This window comes from Brassica rapa, chromosome A06 (assembly GCF_000309985.2).
Source record: "Brassica rapa cultivar Chiifu-401-42 chromosome A06, CAAS_Brap_v3.01, whole genome shotgun sequence".
NCBI lineage: Eukaryota > Viridiplantae > Streptophyta > Magnoliopsida > Brassicales > Brassicaceae > Brassica > Brassica rapa.
This window is the reverse complement of record NC_024800.2, coordinates 18,201,563-18,222,114: the sequence shown is the minus strand read 5'-3', so window position 1 is coordinate 18,222,114 and position 20,552 is coordinate 18,201,563. Positions and strand designations below refer to the sequence as shown.

The 20,552-nt window shown below is 32.7% G+C and overlaps 2 protein-coding genes and 3 long non-coding RNA genes across 11 annotated transcripts; 3 read left to right on the top strand and 2 right to left on the bottom strand.

Annotated features, from left to right (window-relative positions):
* Nucleotides 1–2,161: 2,161 nt before the first annotated feature.
* Nucleotides 2,162–4,118, top strand: LOC103874683 (transcription factor MYB96). The gene is made up of 3 exons (XM_009153120.3): nucleotides 2,162–2,519; nucleotides 2,785–2,914; nucleotides 3,023–4,118. The coding sequence occupies exons 1-3, from the start codon at nucleotides 2,387–2,389 to the stop codon at nucleotides 3,810–3,812; spliced, it is 1,053 nt and encodes a 350-aa protein (XP_009151368.1). The 5' UTR covers nucleotides 2,162–2,386; the 3' UTR covers nucleotides 3,813–4,118.
* A 574-nt stretch (nucleotides 4,119–4,692) lies between these two features.
* LOC117134592 lies at nucleotides 4,693–13,870 on the top strand. The gene is made up of 3 exons (XR_004458783.1): nucleotides 4,693–4,703; nucleotides 12,565–12,570; nucleotides 13,633–13,870. It is a non-coding gene; the product is annotated as an uncharacterized LOC117134592 (long non-coding RNA).
* On the bottom strand, nucleotides 4,919–7,185 carry LOC103874682. 3 transcript variants are annotated; one of them, XR_004458782.1, is made up of 3 exons: nucleotides 6,164–7,185; nucleotides 5,902–5,990; nucleotides 4,919–5,677 (listed from the first exon to the last, which is right to left on the bottom strand). It is a non-coding gene; the product is annotated as an uncharacterized LOC103874682 (long non-coding RNA). The 3 variants fall into 3 exon arrangements; XR_004458781.1 differs by having other exon boundaries at nucleotides 5,023–5,211; nucleotides 5,567–5,677; nucleotides 5,902–7,185; XR_004458780.1 differs by having other exon boundaries at nucleotides 5,008–5,211; nucleotides 5,567–7,185.
* Nucleotides 7,606–10,131, top strand: LOC103874680. 5 transcript variants are annotated; one of them, XR_001959078.2, is made up of 5 exons: nucleotides 7,606–7,925; nucleotides 8,007–9,146; nucleotides 9,224–9,379; nucleotides 9,460–9,798; nucleotides 9,875–10,131. It is a non-coding gene; the product is annotated as an uncharacterized LOC103874680 (long non-coding RNA). The 5 variants fall into 5 exon arrangements; XR_001959077.2 differs by having other exon boundaries at nucleotides 7,607–7,925; nucleotides 8,030–9,146; XR_001959079.2 differs by having other exon boundaries at nucleotides 7,617–8,804; nucleotides 8,970–9,146.
* LOC103874679 lies at nucleotides 13,029–15,276 on the bottom strand. Its single transcript, XM_009153119.3, has 8 exons — nucleotides 15,029–15,276; nucleotides 14,486–14,803; nucleotides 14,301–14,372; nucleotides 14,139–14,203; nucleotides 13,875–14,028; nucleotides 13,718–13,807; nucleotides 13,531–13,620; nucleotides 13,029–13,446 (listed from the first exon to the last, which is right to left on the bottom strand). Exons 2-8 carry the CDS (start codon nucleotides 14,771–14,773, stop codon nucleotides 13,300–13,302), a joined length of 906 nt encoding a protein of 301 aa, XP_009151367.1. The 5' UTR covers nucleotides 14,774–14,803; nucleotides 15,029–15,276; the 3' UTR covers nucleotides 13,029–13,299.
* Nucleotides 15,277–20,552: the final 5,276 nt, after the last annotated feature.

Sequence of the window (20,552 nt, the reverse complement as noted above, 5' to 3'; positions counted from 1 at the left end):
ATCTCTCCTCAATCGCCATTTCGCCATCTATCAGTCTCCTTAATCTCCATATTTATCTCCCTCTTTTTTTCCTCTTTTTTCACTCCCTTTCTCCCTATTGTATCTATCTCTCTAATATGTAATGTTCAGATAATATATTGTTGTTTTCTATTATATTTACGAAGCGTAAAATAGAATTATAATTATACATTCTCTCTCTCTCTCTCTCTCTCTCTCTCTCTCTCTCTCTCTCTCTCTCTCTCTCTCTCTCTCTCTCTCTCTCTCTCTCTCTCTCTCTCTCTCTCTCTCTCTCTCTCTCTCTCTCTCTCTCTCTCTCTCTCTCTCTCTCTCTCTCTCTGACATCCACATCCTCTTATATTTATTCGGCATCCCCATCTTCTATCTATTTGATAGTGGTGGGCACTTTACCCGATATCCGAAGTGGCATCCGAACCCGATCCGAAAAACCCAAACCGAAATCCGAACTGAAGTAGCAAAATACCCTAACGGGTATTGAATTAGGAGAGAATGGATACCCGAACCCAAACGGATAATACCCGAACCCGAATCAGAATAGATATCCGAAGATAACCGAACATATGTATAATTAACCTTATATGTCTACTTTACATCTCTCATTTTATATAAAATATTTATATTGATACTACATATACTTTAAGTTCATATGATATATATACAATTACGAAAAAATGATTTGCTACTCACTTAAAATGCATGTCAAGTTTTTTACTTCAAAATTAACAAAAAGTTACATCAAAATTTTAAAAACAATAACTAAATTAATGTCTTTTTAGTTTTAAAATGTTATGTCCAAATCTATTAACCATTCAATCTATTAAAAATAAAAAAATAAGTTAAGTGAAATTTATATTTTTAAATACAAGAAATTTGAGAAATAAATTTTTTTTTTTTTTTCAAAATCTAAATATCCGAACCCGATCCGAAATAACCGAATCCGAATTAAAAATACCCGAACCCGGCCCGAAGTACAGAAATACCCGAACGGGTTCTACACCTCTATACCGAAATACCCGAAAATCCAAAATACCCAATCCGAACCCGAACGGATACCCGAACACCCACCCCTACTATTTGACATCCTCCCTCTCCTTTGCCTCCATCCCTCCTTCTCCAACTCTTTCCATCGTCTTATGTCTTATGTAAACTCTTCCTCTAGTTTTTTTTTCATAATTCTTCTTTGCATCTTTCTCTCCTTTTACTCCTCATCTTTTATTGTTGTTCATATATCTGTTCATATACTATACTATATAGTCATCAAACATAGAATAACATATTTTTATTCTTTGTAATATATCATGTATATTATTTCTTTACGTAATGTATTTTAGAATAAACATTTGACCTACGAATAAATATGTTCTTTAATATTGTCTACCGGTTAAACTGCGTTAAACCCTATAAATAAATAGTATTATAAAACTCAATTTATTTTCTTTATGTTTGGAATAATCTATTTTATATTTGTGTTATACATAGAATAGTATATGTTTCTAGTGTATGGTAATACACACGCTCACATGTCGTGAAAGACTATAATGTCTAATTATGTTTTAAACTGACATAATTTTCAAGGTATAGTTATATTTTTAATTGTCAGGTTCGTATTGAGCAAATTGACCCAAACAAAAATGCAATTAGGATAATATGAAATGACAAAAAAGTACAAAAATATTTGTGTTTGAAACTGTGTAAGTCCATAGAAAGAGAGAAAGAGATAGAAGGAGGCTGACTTTGGAGAGAAAGAGAGTAAATGCATTTTGCTGTACATGTTGACTCTTTGAAAGCAAAGCCAAAGCCAGGCCCTTCATTATTGTTGCTTTTCATTCCCTTAATTTAATAATTACGTACTAATTAACTCATATTTGCTCTATTTGCCCTCTCTCTCTCATCTATTCCCTCTGTTTTTAAAAGATGCATATTCTAAATTTTTCACATATATTAAGAAAACTCATTAAATATGCATTGTTTTTTGTGAATAACAATTTTCCATAACTTTAAGCCAATAGAAATTCAATAAACACCATTAATTTTTTTGAAACTTACAATTTTTCATAAAATCATACATTGAAAAAATAAAAAATGTATCTTTTTAAAACAAATTTTTTTTTCAGAACATACATTTTTTAGAAACGGAGGGAGTATCTTACTAATTTTTCTATAAATATAACCAACATCTCTCTCCACTTCTTCAGACAAAACCAAACCCATTTGGACTTCCTTTGTATTAATCCTCACAATTTTGAAAAGCTTTTGAGAAAAACTCCTCAAATATTAGTTTTTGTTCTAATATCTCATCAAAATCCTTTTTTAAAAGTCGAATTTCTTGCCTTAAACAATATACTTTCACACTGGAAGGAGAAAAAAAATGGTAAGACCACCTTGTTGCGAAAGGAATGGAGTGAAGAAAGGGCCATGGACACCAGAGGAAGACATCATCTTGGTTTCTTACATTCAAGAACATGGTCCTGGAAACTGGAGATCTGTCCCAACGAACACAGGTTAGTCTTTGTAATGTCTTGATCAATTATTTGTAGCCTGTTTGATTGTACTATTAATCCTTTCTTTTTCTGAATTTTATTTGAGGGTTTATGTTTTCTACTATTTTTCTGTGCCTTGGTTGGTATGATCATTGAAGATGAGTGAATTAAATAGCCTAAGTTATTTCACCGACCCTTTCGTCCACACAACTTGTATCCCTTTTTCCTTGATTTTATTGGTCCTTGATTTTATTGGATTAAAATCATTTTATTTTTGGTTTTTTAGGTCTAAGGAGATGTAGCAAGAGCTGCAGATTGAGATGGACTAATTATCTTCGACCCGGTATTAAGCGTGGAAATTTTACTGAGCATGAAGAGAAGATGATTGTTCATCTTCAAGCCCTTTTAGGCAACAGGTAATATGCATGCACATGATCTATATTTAACCACAAAGGCTACCCCTTCTAGTTGGGTATATATATAGAAATAGAATAAGATCTAAACATCTTTCTCTTTGTGTATAGATGGGCAGCCATAGCATCATACCTTCCAGAAAGAACTGACAATGATATAAAGAACTATTGGAACACCCACTTGAAGAAGAAGCTCAAGAAGATCAACGAATCTGGTAGAGAAGATAATGATGACTTCTCTTCATCAAACACTATTTCACAGAAGCAACAACAAACCTCAAACAAAGGTCAATGGGAGAGAAGACTCCAGACAGATATCAACATGGCAAAGCAAGCTCTTTGTGAGGCTTTGTCTTTAGACAAAGAACCATCATCAACACTTTCTCCATCATCATTGTCAACACCAGTAATCATACCACAAAACATCCGTAGCTTCTCATCAGCTCTACTTGACCGTTGTTATGATCCATCCTCTTCTTCTTCCTCTACCACAACCACAACCACCACTACAAGCAACAATACTAATCCATACCCATCAGGGGTATATGCGTCAAGTGCTGAGAACATCGCTCGGTTGCTTCAAGATTTCATGAAAGATACACCAAAAACATTAACTTTAACATCCTCATCACCAGTTTCTGAGACCGGACCACTTGCTTCAGCAACTTCCGAAGAAGGTGGAGAAGGGTTTGAACAATCTTTCTTTAGCTTCAATTCCATGGAAGAAACTCAAAATTTGACTCAGGAGACTAGCTTCTTCCATGACCAAGAGAGTAAACGGGCGGTAACAATGGAGCAAGATTCTGGTTTGATATCGCAAGGATCTTTGTCTTTGTTGGAGAAATGGTTATTTGATGAAAACATGGTTGGTATGTCGTTAGGACAAGAAGCGATGATCTAGAACGAAATCAAGTGGAATAATTTGAGGGCATAATTAGTTATGAGTTATAACAAATATTACTATAACCAGTAATATATATATATCCTCTTTATTGCATCAGGGCTTTAGAGTCTTTAGTAGCTTTTAGCTCTACAACACTCTTATTCCCTTTTGGTGATATAATCTTTCTTTTTTTTTGCTTTTCAATTGTATGTTTCTGAACGTAACTCAAAAGGGTTATGATCTTTAATAATGTAATGTGTTTGTACTTTGTGGCGCTTATATATGATTGTGTATTGTTCTTATATATAATATTATTGAATTATAGATATATCCAACACAAGAAATCATCGTTGTATAGATTTCCTTCTCTAATTGCTATCTCAGCAAAGGGAAATCTAGCGTTCAACCCAAATAATACTTTGAAAACATAATTAGCAGCAGTCTTTACACAATTTAACATGTATTTATTTGTGATTGTTCAATCTGATTTTGGGTTTAGCTTCCGTTAGATTAACTAGATTCGTTTTCCGCGCTACGCGCGGATTACATGATTCAAATTTGTTAATTTACAAAAAATTTCACTACATTTACAATATTACTAATTGTTTATAAAACATTTTAAAACACAATAATTTTATAGTTCATTTACAATAATTTATTTTATTTGTTTTAAATTTTGAGTGAAAGCATATTTTAAATCATGTGATATACAATATTCTAAATTGAAAAATTTTACTGCTGAAGGATCAATTTTTTTTAAAAAGTATTATATTATATTAAATTAAATCACAGATTAATACAAAACTATACATGTCTTTAGTTGTAATTACAAAAGAGAAATATCCTAGGATAGACCTAAAAAAGTTTTTATAACAAATATAGACCTCAAATATCAAAATGACCAAAAAAGTTTTATTAGGGGTGTATTTTTGGGTTTAGGATTTATAATTTAGGGCTTAGGGTTTATGATTTAGGGTTTAGAGTTAAGGGGTAGGGTTTTGGGAGTATGATTTCAAATTTTAAAAACTAAAAAATATTAAAATTTTCAAAATAAAAAAAGGTCTATTTGAGAGAATTGCCCATAACAAAATTAGTTACATATTTTAAAATTTTGTTTTAGTTAAAATGAAATATAAATTTAATTTTAAAATAAATACGACATTAACTAAATATTTAAAAGTTTTGTTTAAAATAAAAATGAAATATAAATTTATTTTAAATAAATTTGAAATTACTTAATTATCCAAATATTTATTTTAATGATAAAATGAAATATATATGTTTTAATGAAAAAATGAAAAAAAAGATATGAAAATATTTTATTCAGATAGAATTTCAGAGTAAATATAGTAAAGCATGTGTATAGTAAATCATTATTAAGCACAGTTGCTTCCTGCCTTGTGCACCCAACTTTGACCTGGTACAAACACAGATCATGACAAGTTAGTTAATTAACTATAAATATCCAAACTTTGTATTACATGCTTCTGCTTCTAGAATTATCAATCTAGGAAAATAAAAGATTCCTGAAGTCAAGATCACATCCAACATGAGTTTGTAATAAAGATAGCAATATCGTTGCGTTAACATCCCATGAAAAATCAGCAATTGGAGCTACGTTTTCAGTGTATTATATGACCAATCCCATATGTATATAATATACTAATGATCAAGCATGCATTCTCCAAATTTTTTGAAAAGGAAGTGGCATAAAATAATTTGAAAAGGAAGATATGTATACTTTGTTATATGAAATCACCAGTTACACTTACTTATTTGGTTTTTCAAAAAGTAGTCAGAGTTTTCCATCTTTATCATGCACTATTATTGGCATATTTTGCCTCGTGCTATTGAACTCAAGAATGTTCAAGACTTTGTACAACCTGCAACAAAAAGCCATTTCAGGACTCGAGTTAAAGATTAGATTAAATTTTGATGGCATACATCAAAGAAGAGATGGATAATTTTGTCAATTTGGTTGATGTGTTGAACTCTAGATCTGGCCTCGTTGACATAGCTGGTTCTGCCAATTCGAGATGTAATATTCCGCACAAAATAACATTGAAAACTTGACCCTTCTGTTTGAAGAAATATATAGGAAATTCACCTTTGATTGATCAAAGTTCTGAGCTGGGAAGCCTTGAAACTGGGAAAGGGAAGCTTCACATCAAACAAAGGATTTCCCTCGATCAGCTTCTGCAACACAGTATACATTATATTTCTGGCTGATTTTGTATCAACATATTTTAACAATTTCTCGTTTTCCTTGTGGAGATATCAAACACACACACACAAACACACACACTCTTAAACACCAAAGTGTATGCTTTCCAGAAAATTCAGTTATATAAAGTGAACAGAAAATTTACCTAAAATTCTCTAGAGTCAGAAGCTGAGTGATCTCTTTGTAAAGTTAGTTGAAAGCCGCAAAAACTTTCAGGTCTGTGGCTAATATTTGAGCAGATTTGCTTTGTCATTTCTGCAAAAAATCATACAAACACTATTAATCAAGAAAGAGCATAGACAAACCATACATTCGAGCAATAATTTTTTTTAAAAACAAATCATTACCAGTCTGGAGCTTCAATATACTTATGCTTCCTAATCTCAAAGGAATTTTTCATAACAGTATCAATTATCATGACTAAATTTAAAAGCTTAATTTCGTCGATGTATAATATCGAATCAAATCAGATCAGATTTAGAACATTAAACTTAACATAAGCTTACCAAGAGTTTATGAAGAGATTCAATACGAAAGTTCTCGAACGAAAAAACATCTTTCATCTTCTGCTACGTCGTCTCTTCGGCAGTGGCGATTCAGTTGCAGGGATCTAAATGGCCGATCTAGACAGAAATTTGCGTACTCTGATCATAATACAAACTCTAACTCTTCTTCAACACGCCTCGACTGGATTTCGTGCAGTTGAGTTGGAGTTTGTCCAGCCATAGCTGCGGTAGGTATTTTCATATAACTTTGGAGAATACTTGAGCTTCGTAAGTGGCTAAAGGGTTATATAGATGGAGATGGGGAAGTTGAAGAGAGTCGTTAGGTTGGGGTTTTTGATCTGATTAAGGTGTTAATGGCTCTGAACAGTGGAGAAAGTGTATCTATCTAGCCGGAATTTTGAAAGATGGTGGTATGAATTATTTAATGGTGTAGTGTAATTTGCCTTAACTATTTTAAGCTTATAAGAATTGTGGAGGTTAGGGTTAACGAAGAGGGAGGAATATGATATGCTATTGGCTGGAATGATACATTGAATTGGTGTGAAGGTTTTGTGAGGCCCAGCAATTTGTCATTAAGAAATTCATAATGACATGACTAAATGATTGGTTCTAAATATTTTATCATATGTGGCATGCCTAAGAATGCTTGAAATTAGTTGCTTTTATATAGTGGGATTTTCTTTTACCTGTTATTTAAAATAGATAAAAGTCAAAACCAGTATATTTGGTTTGATTCCGTTTGGTGTCGATATTAATCAAATTTAAAACATAATTAATATTACCTCTGTTTCTGAATAAACGTCACTTTGATATTTTTTACACTAATTAAGAAAGTGGCTGAAATCTAACAATAATAAAAGTTGAATATACTCAACAGAGAGACCCTCCACGTCGGATGAAATATTCAGACCAATCAGGAACATGTTTTTGTACACATCAGATACTTTCTCCGCGTGGACCTACTTCAACATATGGGTTTAGATTAATTTGTTTCAGCCCAAGTAGACCCCATTCAGAAACCCAAACCTACGAAGGATCTGTCGATCGTTATACCCCACCGCTTCGTCTTCTCCAATTGAAGATCATAAAAACTCAGATCTAATCGAACCACTTCTCAGCAATCAGTTCTCTTCTTTACTCATGTCACTCAATACCTTCTTAATGAGTTCATTTCACCTTCCTCTTTTTGTCCTTTTTTATATACAATTTTCCTTTCCTCCCTACAAACTGAAACCCTAGAATCGACTCCAATTAAGCTCTAGCCATGGCGATGAAACCAAACGGCAAGTCCCCTGTCTCCTCCGTCAATGATCATGAAGTTATGTTCTTCAAAAATATCTCACGAAGTCCCCACTATAACCCAGTTAAGATTTCACAGAAGCTTAAAGTGATCATCACTAGGTTCAAACCCAATCTCAATCGAGATCCAAACCCTATTTTTTCAGAAAATTTCATCTGTTAAATCTCTCAGTCATACTCTAGGAAAAAAAATGGCCTCATCGCAGATTCAGATGTCTGAATTGAAGGCGAGACGGTGCAGTCCACGTGTTGAGACAAGGTTTTAGCGTTTCCGGAAAGCCCGAAATGGTGAGCTCATGGGCGGTGATATGCTTTCGGTTGATGGCAAGGTAACTCCCTTCCACTTAAATTGTTATCGCCACCGTCCCTTCACAGTTGACGCTAATCCAAACCTCCATCAATGTTCAACGGTTTAACACCTTCTAAAACCTCTATTCAAAAGCAAGCTGAGAGCTTGACTGAGACAGTATCATCGATTGTGTTTCACACAATGATTTCCCAGCCGTTTGTTTCAGTCCTTACTCCTTAGTAATTCTGTTACTTTTTAATCTGACAAAACATGCTTATTCGATGTTTGTTTGGTGGTTTTACAGGCCGTTTTATCTTGAGATTGAAATCATTAATGTAGAATGAAATAGGATTGTGTTGGGTTTACTAAGGATAAATTTAGATAGACATTTATGTTGATTTTTAAGATTTTTTTTAATGCACACAAGCTGTTAAACTCTAGACACATGTTTATGATTTCTCCAACGGGTAAATTGCTTGCTTGCTCATGCTATTGTTCGTTTATACAATGTTTCAAAACAAAAGTTTTTCTGCTTTGTCTGTTTCCAAATAGAACGTTGTTGGTTAGTGAACCTACAATGGTATCGCAAAACTGAAAAACAAGAATGACTGACACAAGAACTCTAGGCCTGAATTAAGGACACCTAACCAGTTTTTTGGTGAATCAACATCTGATGCAGCTCTTCCTCCAAGGTAAGAGCCTTCTATTTGTTTCTGTTATTCTCCCAGTGACATTTTTTACTACTAGCCTCATGTTCTCAGTTCAGGTATACATCATAGAGTAAAATTCTCTGTTACTTTCTTTTCATATAGTGCAACTCAAAGCCATGGGTTGTCTTATCTAAGGCTATGATGCAGTTATATTACTGCAAGTTGGTTACTTGAAAGCTGAAACAATGCTTCAAACTGCCGATGAACAAGTCATGACCTTAAAGAAGCATAGTACGTTTCTGGCTCTGTTAGCAGCAAAAAAAAAATCAATATGCAGAGTCAGTTAGTAGAAACAATCATCTCTTACGCTTGATTCGTGCTCAGGTCTGTAAGCTTGCTTCATTTACTGAATTTTATTTTTTCTCAGGATCCTTCTAAGCATGTTTTTCATCTTGCGACAGATAAACTCAAATTTGGAACAATGAACATGTGGTTCCTCCTTAACTCACCTGGAAAGGCAACCATACATGTGGAAAACGTGAATTCTTTAATGCAACATATGAGACTCAATTCAACTTTGGCAATGAGATCAGTGCTGGTTAGTGGTTCCTCTACAAGTAAGATGCTCAAATAATAGTTTTTTACTTACACTTTCATCATAGACGCCTACTCAAACATGACACATTATTCACCACAGGTTGTGTTACACAGATGGTCATTGCTCCTCAAGTTCTTTGATGTATGGAGGTGTTCAGAAAATATAAACAGTAACGGTGCCAGAGCTTGATTCGTCACCACAGGTCAATACCGTACTAGCTTCTTATTTTTAAGCAGGACCCAAGTGTGGAGGACCCGTTGCGATCTCCCACAATGTCTCCCGCATCTCCGCCCTCCCAACAGTGCTGTCAGAGCCTAAACTTTTCAGTTGCAGCTGTCTAAATTCAAATTTTCTTCCAACCATCAGACATTCACTATCTCCGCTCTTCGATCGCAACTGATATAGACACAGTAGTAGCTATCTAACATTGGGATAGACGTAAGTCCATCGTTATCAGAACGCGTTCTCATCTATAATCATCTGACATCTGACATATTAAATGGTGCGTTGATAGGGAGGCAATCACAACCCTGCCGATGATACACCAGGAGCTACATGTGTTTTCTGCAAGAGTTCTGAGGGAATGAAGCTCACTGGTAGCTACTGGCCTTGCTCATGAAACACATCAGCTCGCAAGTCAAAATGACTTGAACTTCTCAAGTTTCAGATACCCTATTTACTAGCAAGTCTTGATATCACCTACTATGTTTTCAAATTATGCGCACAATAAATTCGTACTTTGCACTTATCCAAAACTTTTTGATTTGCTTATTTGTTACTTTTGGTCAACTTATTAACAGAAAACAACAATGTCCTACAAACTTAATGAAAGGATGATGTTTTCTCCATCCACGTCACCGTATGGTCCGAGAAGAGACGAAAAAAACACAGTAGTAGCTATCTAAAATCCAACCACAAATTTACATTGGAAGTCCATGCAAATGTACGCACTCATCTTATATACATGATAGGTTTGTTCTTTACATATTTCCATCCTAACCAACTCCACAATGTTACTAACAGAGAGTTTAAATTCTAACATTTCCTATAGATAAAAGCAAAAGACTTTTAGGCAAGTGCATGCTATTCAGAGAAAAACATATTTTACTTCCCTTTAAGGCATTTCTTGAGAATTCACTGAATGAACAATAATTTCTATTGTTTAATTATTCGTAAAAATATAAATCAACAATAACATTTTTTAGCAGCGGCAGTGAATTATCTCTAACATTACAATTCTAGAAAACAAAACAATTAGGAATCTACGAAGCCAAAATATGAAAAGATATATCATAGTAAAACATAACTCATAATGTGAAAGTGAACTTACCATTAATCATAAAATAAACAAAAATGCAAATATATCTGAATTAAGCAACACAAAATAATATAATGGGAAATAACATGTCACTATACTAAACATAAATAGATAGGTCTAAAGTTCACAAAATCACGTGCTCCCCAAACCTTCCGTTTCACACTTGGCTTATGTTTTCATATTTGAAACTATATTTTCAATTGTCTGGGTACTAATTTGACATCCAGTCAATGAATTCGTGAAACGGCACATTGCCTTACTCCTAACATTGTTGAAGCCATAACACTAAATCTAAATTAAATTGATTTCGTAAATCCAGCATCATAATGCCTCAAGTCGTCATTCAGTTTATGTTACTGATATTCTCCTTTACGTTCCACAAACCAATATTTCTACTATGAGAAAAAAGAAACAAACAAACTGATTATAATAATAACTAAAATAAACTAAACATAAATTACTTTTAATTTAACATTTCAATGGATAAATGCCAAATGTAGTAAACGATTGTGATTTGTTTGTATTAGCAACCTGAACACATCACTATGGGAATGAAATAATTAAAAAGAAATCGTGAAACATATGTTTAACAAAAAATATTACAAATCACACCAATATAAATATAAATTTCAACCATTATATTTTACAAAACTAAACATAGAATACCATAATAAAACATACAAACCCGGCGCGTAGCGCCGGAATACCACTAGTATATGTAAATTGTTATCAATTACACATCTCTGATCAATAATATTTGAGATAAATAAAATTATTTATAAAATCAATCCAGTTTGCAATTAATTTTCAGCTGAAAGTAAGTATAATTAGTATTGTAATTGTAAAACGATATTTTTTTGTGTAACAAGAAAAAAATATTAGAATGCCATTTATTATGAAATAAATGGAGTATTTTAATTTTTTTTGGTTTAGATCCAATAATGGAGTTTTAAACTGATTTTTGTTTTTGAAAAAAACATATACTAGGCTCATTTCTAACTTCAAAATGAGATTATGTTTTGTCAATTCGGTTTCTCTTCCTATAAATAAAATTATGAAAGAAATAAAACAGCATATTTATCAAATATTCCAAACAAATCAATCATAATCCCTGAGACAAAATGTCATTAAATGGTAGTAATTTAAAAGAGTCTACCTACTGGAGTTATTCAAACATTATTAATACATTTAATCATTTTTATTTACGTAATATAATTGTGATAATGTTTTGACGACTTAAGATGTAACAATGTATATTTGCAATTGGCCTAAACATTATCCATCTCACCTAAGAAAACAGCCGAATTCTCAAAAATAAAAATGTTTTTCGGTTTTGACCAAAAAAAATGTTTTTTCGGTTTTTTTTATAAAGTATAAAAATCCTTTCTAAAAGAAAACCCCACAATTTTGAATTTGAAACATTTAGAAAGGCTTCAAGATTATTTGTAGGAACGTTTTGAGTGTTTGTTATGAAGATTTTATTTACATATTTTAAAATATTTGTTCCTTCAAAAAAGATTATGACTAAATTTGGCAAATAAACATAAAAAGTAGCGTTTGGATTCCTTTTCTCCATATAATCCAGCATCCGAGAAATAATGTTGAAATGAAAGTGATAAAGATATAAAATCAAACAACCAACTTAAGTTAATAGTTTTATGATATTATAATGTTAACATCCGATTTGAAACCCACCTAATTTAGAGGGCGTGTTGTTAATAGAATTAGGGGAACAGAAAAATCAAAAGACAATCAAAAGCCTAGCGTGTTGTTAATACGTATTCAGTATGCGTACAATAAATATGGAGGCAAAATCTAGTGGTGGAAAGAACTTTGAAAAATATACAAAATAAAAGAATAATTATGTAAAAAAAAAGAATATATAGAAAAGAGTATTTAATGCTAACATGTGAAGGGCTTGACTTGTGGCTGTGCAAACAGTGACCCAACTCATGATGTTTCTGACCAAAAAAAAAAACTTACTAAAATATAGCCATAAACGTGTAATGATATTATTTTACTAGAAATATTAGGAGGGTTTATGCAAAAAGCTTCAGGAATTGACTGGAAGCTTCATACAACATTGGACGAAACCGATGAACAAGGCTTCACAGGCACTGATCAAACATCCGATGTTCACTATAAGCAACAATGACTGGTGGTTAAAATGTAATTATGCCGCAACTTACCAATCAGTCGTCACACACGAGATATTCTCTTATATGCAATTTGTCGTGTAGATAATGGTTGGAGACGAACACAATTTACAAATATAAGAGAGGCTTTTATCCATATATACAAAGGAGACCTAAACATATACTAGCAATGGTCAATGCGATGCAAACAGCACTGTATAAATAGTATATATGTTGAAAAATATTAAGATCGTTGGTAAATTTTTTAAAGTATACGTAAATACATAAGCATTATAAACAAGCTTTATTTTCTCGTCTGTAAGAAACATAGACAGAGAAAGTTCCCGCATTTTGTTTTAATCTCAGTTTCGTGTTTAGCTCATAAGAATACCCATAAACAACAAGCAGCTACTACAGAAAGCGAAATAGAGAGAGACCAAGGTCGTGGATGATTTTGGTTTCTTTGACCGGTGCTTAGGGATATAATCATTGTGGTGCAGCCTCAGATTGGTGTTGTGGATTCGATATCAGCTCAGGAGCTACAGCAAAGTGCAAGCCTCCCCTGCGTTGGACTCCGCCAGCCCCGCTGTGCAGCATAAACGCAACTTCTGCAGCGGCCAGGGCGGCTGCTTCCTGGTATTCACAAACACATAACATGAGTATATATACATACGGTTAGATTCATGTCTGTTTGTGTTTCTGAAAAGATATAGATACCTGTCTTTGTCTTCGGCGCTGTAATATACTGATGGCCCAAGCCATGATGTAACATGGGAGGAGAAAAGCGGCAGCACGAAGCATGAAAAGCTGACAAGGAAGACAAAACAATTAGGTGTATGTTATCACAAGAAACCAAAATGAGAGATTATGTAAAGGACTGTGAGTAAGAAGAGATGTTGCTTACAAAGAAGAAAGCTGATGGGTCATCTTCTTCGTCGTCTGAGTTGTTGTTTGAAAGGTTCATGGCGTGTCGTAGCAATAAAAGCGCCATTAACTGTCATTTTAAACTGTTAAATAACGTTTCCATCTCAAGAAAGATAAAGCTATAAAAGTGGACTTACGATGAGAGCAGCGGAGCGAAGAAAGGCAGCTCCGCTAGAGTTAGAATCAGCATACTCGTCATAGTCCGGATCAAAGAAACGACGTTCTGCAGCCGCCATCGCAAAAATGCGCGGGTCGTTAAAGTCTAGGGGAACACCATTGGCCCAATCTTCACTGCATGACACACACAAATAGTAATGTAACATGAGTAACGTGTCTTGAATAAAACAATGTTTTGATATATAGAAAATGATATAAAGAGACATAGATTCAGAAAACGTTACCCGATATCGATAACGGTATCATCAGCAGGAGGAGGTGGTGGAGCAGTGTAGCCAGGTTGATAAGACTGTTTCCATCAAAGGGGGGGAGAGAAGAAACTAAGTAAGCAAATGGTAAACTTGCAATGAAAAGGATTAAACATGTCATTGATTTTGATGTATTACCTTGTGGCATATTTCACAGGTAGTGTCGCCTTTCTCATTACACCAACGCTGAACACACTTCCGATGAGCATACTGCAACACACACACACAAACGATATTAAACCAAAACAAAATCATTTTTTTTTTTTTTGAGCTGGAATATATTAAAAAGAGATCATCAATAGAATTCAACAAAGATAACTCACCTTCAAGCTGCCGCTACAAGAGCATGGACACTCGAGGTTCTTAACAGAATCCTCATCTTGGCATATACGACATTCAACTGACTGGATGAGCGGTTCCTCTTCTTCATCAGCGACATCATCACGTTCTTCTACTTGCACAGTTTTATCATCAATAGCTTTAGTAGTCGTAGAAGAAGAAAGGCTTGTGGTGCCAGAGCTTTCTCCAGAAGATTCATTGGATCCTCTGTCCGAATTAAGGTGATCAGATGTTACGAGACGGTCCGTACATGAACTCAGATGATCTGACATCTCTCAATGCCACAAAAAAACAACGTTGACCTGCGAGAAAAAAACCCCCAAAAAAAATCGTCATTTCTCCGGAGCCAAGAATCATTAAGTTATAAATCAAAACGATAAGGGTTTTAATTAGATGAGTCTCGATTGCAATCACAATTCGGAAATGAAACCCTAGAAATCAAAATTCCCAATTCGCAGAGACGAACAACCGTAACCCTAAATACGAAGAAAAAGATGAACGATTATTGTTATTATTATTATTATTACCTGATTGAGATAATTTCGAATCGTAGAACCAAGGGAAATGAAGAAGAAGAAGCTCTCTCTTTCGATTTCTTAAAGGCGCAGCTCTCTCAAACGAAACTCGGACAAAATGTGTTTTCTTTGTTTTGATGATGTTCTCTGTCTGAAGGATTCAGATATAATAAGTAAATAAAAATCTAGAAGCGCGTGTATACAGAGATGTATGTATACGTATACAATACTCAAACAAGACTATGGTAAGTTGACGGTTTGACAAGTTGACGTCCGTTAAAAAACACATTTTGAGAAGACTTGAGAATCTTCCAAACCAAACGGTAACGGACCTCTTTTATTTTGTACCAATCCTTGTTTTTGTAATTTTGGATACTATAAATTGGATAAAATTCATTATTTTTAGGAATTCAAGATTGAGGTGTTGATACGGCATTGCAAAATTAAGACGTTACATTAATTTCTAGAGATGTAGTTTGACTTTGACATGTTCCTCTTTGGCAAAACTGAGATTGAACAAGAATAACATAAGGACGTCCAAAGTCTTGGAGAGGTGTCCGTCCGACGGGCTGAACACTCTTTTAAACGTTCTACTTCTATTTAAAACAGGTTTAAATATTCCCAAATTATTCTTCTATTTTTTTAAAATAGGTAATACTCTGGATTTTGTCCCAAAAAAAGAAAAGAAGGTAATACTCTGGATTGGAATGATATTTGTATTTAAGAATCTTATAATAAAAAGTTTGTATTCAATATTAATTTGTGCATGACCTTTATTTTTAATAATTGTTAATGACCTTTAAATAATTATCTGTATCATAATTAGAATCCCACGTCCGACAGAGATCATACCTTTTGCTTTTCATATGTATGTTTTTATATAATAGATACATAAGGTAAGACTTAGTTAAAAACAATATTTGAAATATTCAGTCAAAAAACAATTTGAGATATTCATGCCCCGAATGGTTAGTGCGGTTACGATGAACACTTGTGTATTGTGATTTATGCTTCCATTCGTAACAAAACAGAAACAGAAACAAAACACACATAGTGGTTATACTTTAAAAAATAAAAGAAAAAAGTAGAAATATAGGTGCGGTTGGTGAAACACACCTGAAACGCATAAGTATGTAAATAGGTATGGATTAGTGAGGTGGGGTAATAACTCTTTTTCATTTCAGGTTTTTTTTTAACTTCATTTCCTTCAGCTTATTAAATTTAAATAATTTTGTTTAAAATATATGTAATCTAAATTTTCATTTATAAAATAGAAAATTGTTATTTTAGAAATATAAAATATATGCAATATACATAATATAAACTAATTTATATGTTTAAGACTTAATTATTTAAGTTAAAATGTAATTTTTAGTTGTTTAGAAAATATAATGTTAATTAATTAATTTTCTAGTTATTACTCTCTTCATTCCTTAAAGATACATATTCTAGAGAAAAATTTTGTTTTTAAAAGATTCATTTTTTACATTTTCAATGCATGTTTTATTAACTAATTGCAAACTTCAAAAATTTTAATTGCACTAATTGATTTTTTATTGGCTTGGAATTGTGGAAATAAGATAAACACAAAAAATTATGCAAATTTAATGTGTTTTATTAAAATGTGTGAAAACTAGAATAGGAATCTTTTAGAAACAGAGGGAGTAGTATTTAATAAAATCATTGATTTTATGTGTTAAGAGTACTATATAAGTTTATAAGTTAATTTATCAAATAAATTATTGGTAAAACATAATAGTGTTTAGATAATATTTTTCATTGTAGATAATGATTGATAAATAAACATATTGAAATATATATAACTTTAAAAGAGAAAATAAAATATATATTTTAATACTAATATAATTAGGAAAAAAAATTATTGTATAATTATGATTTATTTTAAAATTTTAGTATTATTAATATTGTGATAATAATGCAGAATTTTAAATATTTCTTAGTAATAATTGTATAAGTATAATTTATTAAAATTTAATTATATTAATATGCAGTATCACTGATTTTTAATTTGTAAAATAGAAATATATTATATGGATTCCGGAGTTACACTATTCATTGTATGTGTTACTGTTCATATTTTGTTTTGAACCGCTTATTTTAGACGAACCGTATTTGTTATGCAGTATGTGTTTCTTATATACCATTCGCAGTTAAACTGTACCGCAGTATCCAATCCGCTTGTCCTGCACTGCTTTATCCGTTCTTACCATTCGGAGCCTCGATATACATTGTTTTTGTTACAAACAACTAGTTGTAGTATAGTCTTTTAATATTATACAAAACTTTTATATCATAAATACATAATCAATTGCTTTTGATTTTTTTGGGAAAACATAAGTTTTTGCAAGTGAAATGCAAGATACACTAGAAAGACTATTCTTTAATCTACTTAAGAGGTGTGGTGTTTAATTAAACTTATTGTTTTGTCAACTTATTTATCTACTTTTTATCATTTCTTTCTTCTCTCCGTTCCAAAATGATAAATATTTTAGATTTTTCACACAAATTAAAAAAACATGCTAATAAATGTATTATTTTTTGTGATTATCTATTTTCCATAATTTATGGCCAGTCAAAATTCAGTAAACACAATAATGTCTTGAAAATTTAATATTTACCATTATTATATACATCGAAAATGTAAATATGTATCTTTTAGAAATAATTTTTTTCTTTCTAAAACATGGATTTTATTGAAACAGAGGGAGTGTAACTTTGTATCAATGCATTTCACATTCAGATAAAATCTTATATAATAAAAACATGTTTGCTCTCTCCTGGTTCATAAGCGTAGGATGCCATGTCACAAAGTCAGCTTATGAAGACGCGACATGTGGCATAAGAGTCGATCCGCTGTGTTTCATTAAACGTGTGTAATCCATTTGGGCTTATATTTTACTGGGCTTTGTGTTACCTAGGATAGTAGGGGAAGCAGCTGACACTAGGGGTGGGCATAATAACCGATACCCGAACCCGAACCCGAACCCGATCCGAAGTAAGTGGTTCGGTTCGGGTTCGGTTAGTGCCAAATACCCGATCGGTTTTCATCCTATCCCTTTTCGGTTAACCGAACCCGATCGGTTATTACCCGATACCCGAACCTACCCGAACATAACCGAACTTAACCAAAACCTTACCATTTATGATTTATTCTCTTTCCTAAAATTGTGTCGTGCAATATATCCAAGCATCATACAAATCGTTTAGTGTTCCCGAAAATTATGTTTCCTAGATTCTTCTTAAGTGGTTAAGATTTAATCTCATAAATTAACAAACTGGAAACCTTAAATAATCATCTTTTTTTTTCTTACTCGGTGATGTAAAGAAACCGAACAAATGTAATTGTCGATCTTTTTTTCAATTTATTTCTTTTGTTTTGATTTTGCGTATACGATGATTAGAAGTTTGATTCCGTTTGTTTGATGCGTAAAAGTTCGTCGATTTTGTTTGACTTTTGGTTGTAAAGTTTATTACAAGTAGAGGAATGAAACGTGGTTTACTTGTTTGTGTTCAGTAGAAGTTTGGTTTGATTTACTTGTTTGTGCTCCTGTTTGTATAATGTTTCAGGAATGGTTTCAATACAGGTCAAAACATGTTTCAAAAAAAAAATTTGTTTGAAGTTCGGATATATCCGAAAATATCCGAACCCGAAGTGAAAAAACCCGAACCCGACCCGAAATGTCAAAATACCCGAACGGGTTCTATACTCTTATACCGAAATACCCGAATATCCGAAATACCCGACCCGAACCCGAACGGGTACCCGAACGCCCACCTCTAGCTGACACATAGCAACATCCACATTTAGAGTTTAAATTTGTTACAGATCTTAATGGGCTTTAGCTTGAATTTGAAACTGGGTTCCGTAAAACGATTATACAAGATATAATTTTGATAATCAACTCTGCATAACAGGTGTCGTCTCTTCTTCCACTGCTTTAACCTTGCCGAGTAACTGCTATAAGTAATGCATGTCAATGAATTCACCCCACTAATGTTCTATTAAAGTTGGATTCTCTTTCAAGCTAAGTTGCTATATATATATATATATATATATATATATATATATATATATAGCCCTCTTCTTGGGTGAAACTCAAAGTCTTTTTAATTTGCATCTATTTATCACATGATCTCTCTCTCTTTGTCTCATTTTACATGTTGAATCGTTTTAACTATGGTGATTTACGGGAGACAAGGCTGAGAGCCATAACCATGGACTCCATCAGACAGATCTACCGAGCATCTCACGGTTTCAGTGACTCTTTCTTGGCTCAACAACGGCGGCAGTGAAGATGGTGATTTTTGCTTGGCTCAACGACGGCGGCTGGAGCATGGTGAATCGAGAGTGGTTAGGGCTGGAGGACGGGTTCGCTTGAAGCTCCGACGGTGCAATGACAAAACTCGAGCTCGGTGGAACACCGAAATCACTGATGGAGACTCACCGGAGATTAAAACCCAAGGACGTCACCGGAATAATATATATATGCATCTGAATAATATATGTATATATTTTATACTTTGTATTTTATACCTCAGTTTTTATAGTCTGAAATTTTTTTATTTTAATCTAATTTAGTATGACAATAAACAGTAAGTACTCTCAAGTCTTAAAAATAAATATAAAGCCCAAATGTCAATTTATTTATAAGTATTTTCCAACAAATTACACATCAAATATAAAACATAAAATAAATAGTAAAATGGTATAACGTTAAAAATTGTGTCATTCAATAAATAATTTAGTTTGTTATTTTTACCGATCAAAATATGCTTCATTTTATTAACAATTATTCTTTTGTGATTTTATATTTTATAAAAAAAACATATTATCTATGATGCAGCTTACTTACTTTCACTTAATTGCAACAATTTTGAAGTGTAAGCTCCTAAGATTTCTATAATAAAACAATTTCATATATATAATGTTATTATATATACTAATATATAATTTATTTTTTTAATATCAAAGAATCCACGCCTTGCGAAGCAGTTAAAAGCATTTCTTGACTTAAATTTCTGTGTTTTTTTTCTTTAGCTTAATACATATCTATTTTCTTAGTTAGGCATGTACTTCAAAAAAAAATTAAGATGTATCTACCGAGGCAAGGAGAAGCATCGTGATTTTTTTTAAATGTATCTGGTAATGTTCTTATCTAATCACCAATCTATGGTTTATATAACATAGCTAAGAGTAATGTTTATGAATCATGAATATGAAAAGGCTTAGCATTTCCGCTGAAAGTAGCAATAAATCAAGTTTTTTTTACCCTAACTCTCTTTAATGATGTTGACTCTGAAGAAATTTTCTGTAAAGCTGTTGAATCAACCTTGCTTACGATTGGAACCGTGCTAAAGTAGATAAAGACATGATAGAATGAAAGACATGATAGAATGAAGGTAAGCCATAATATGGATAATGTGTGGTGGCTATGACTCAAGTTACTTCTTTACAAACTGGCAGCTCAATATGTTTGTATCTATAAGTTGGTTAAATACCAACAAGACAAAAAAA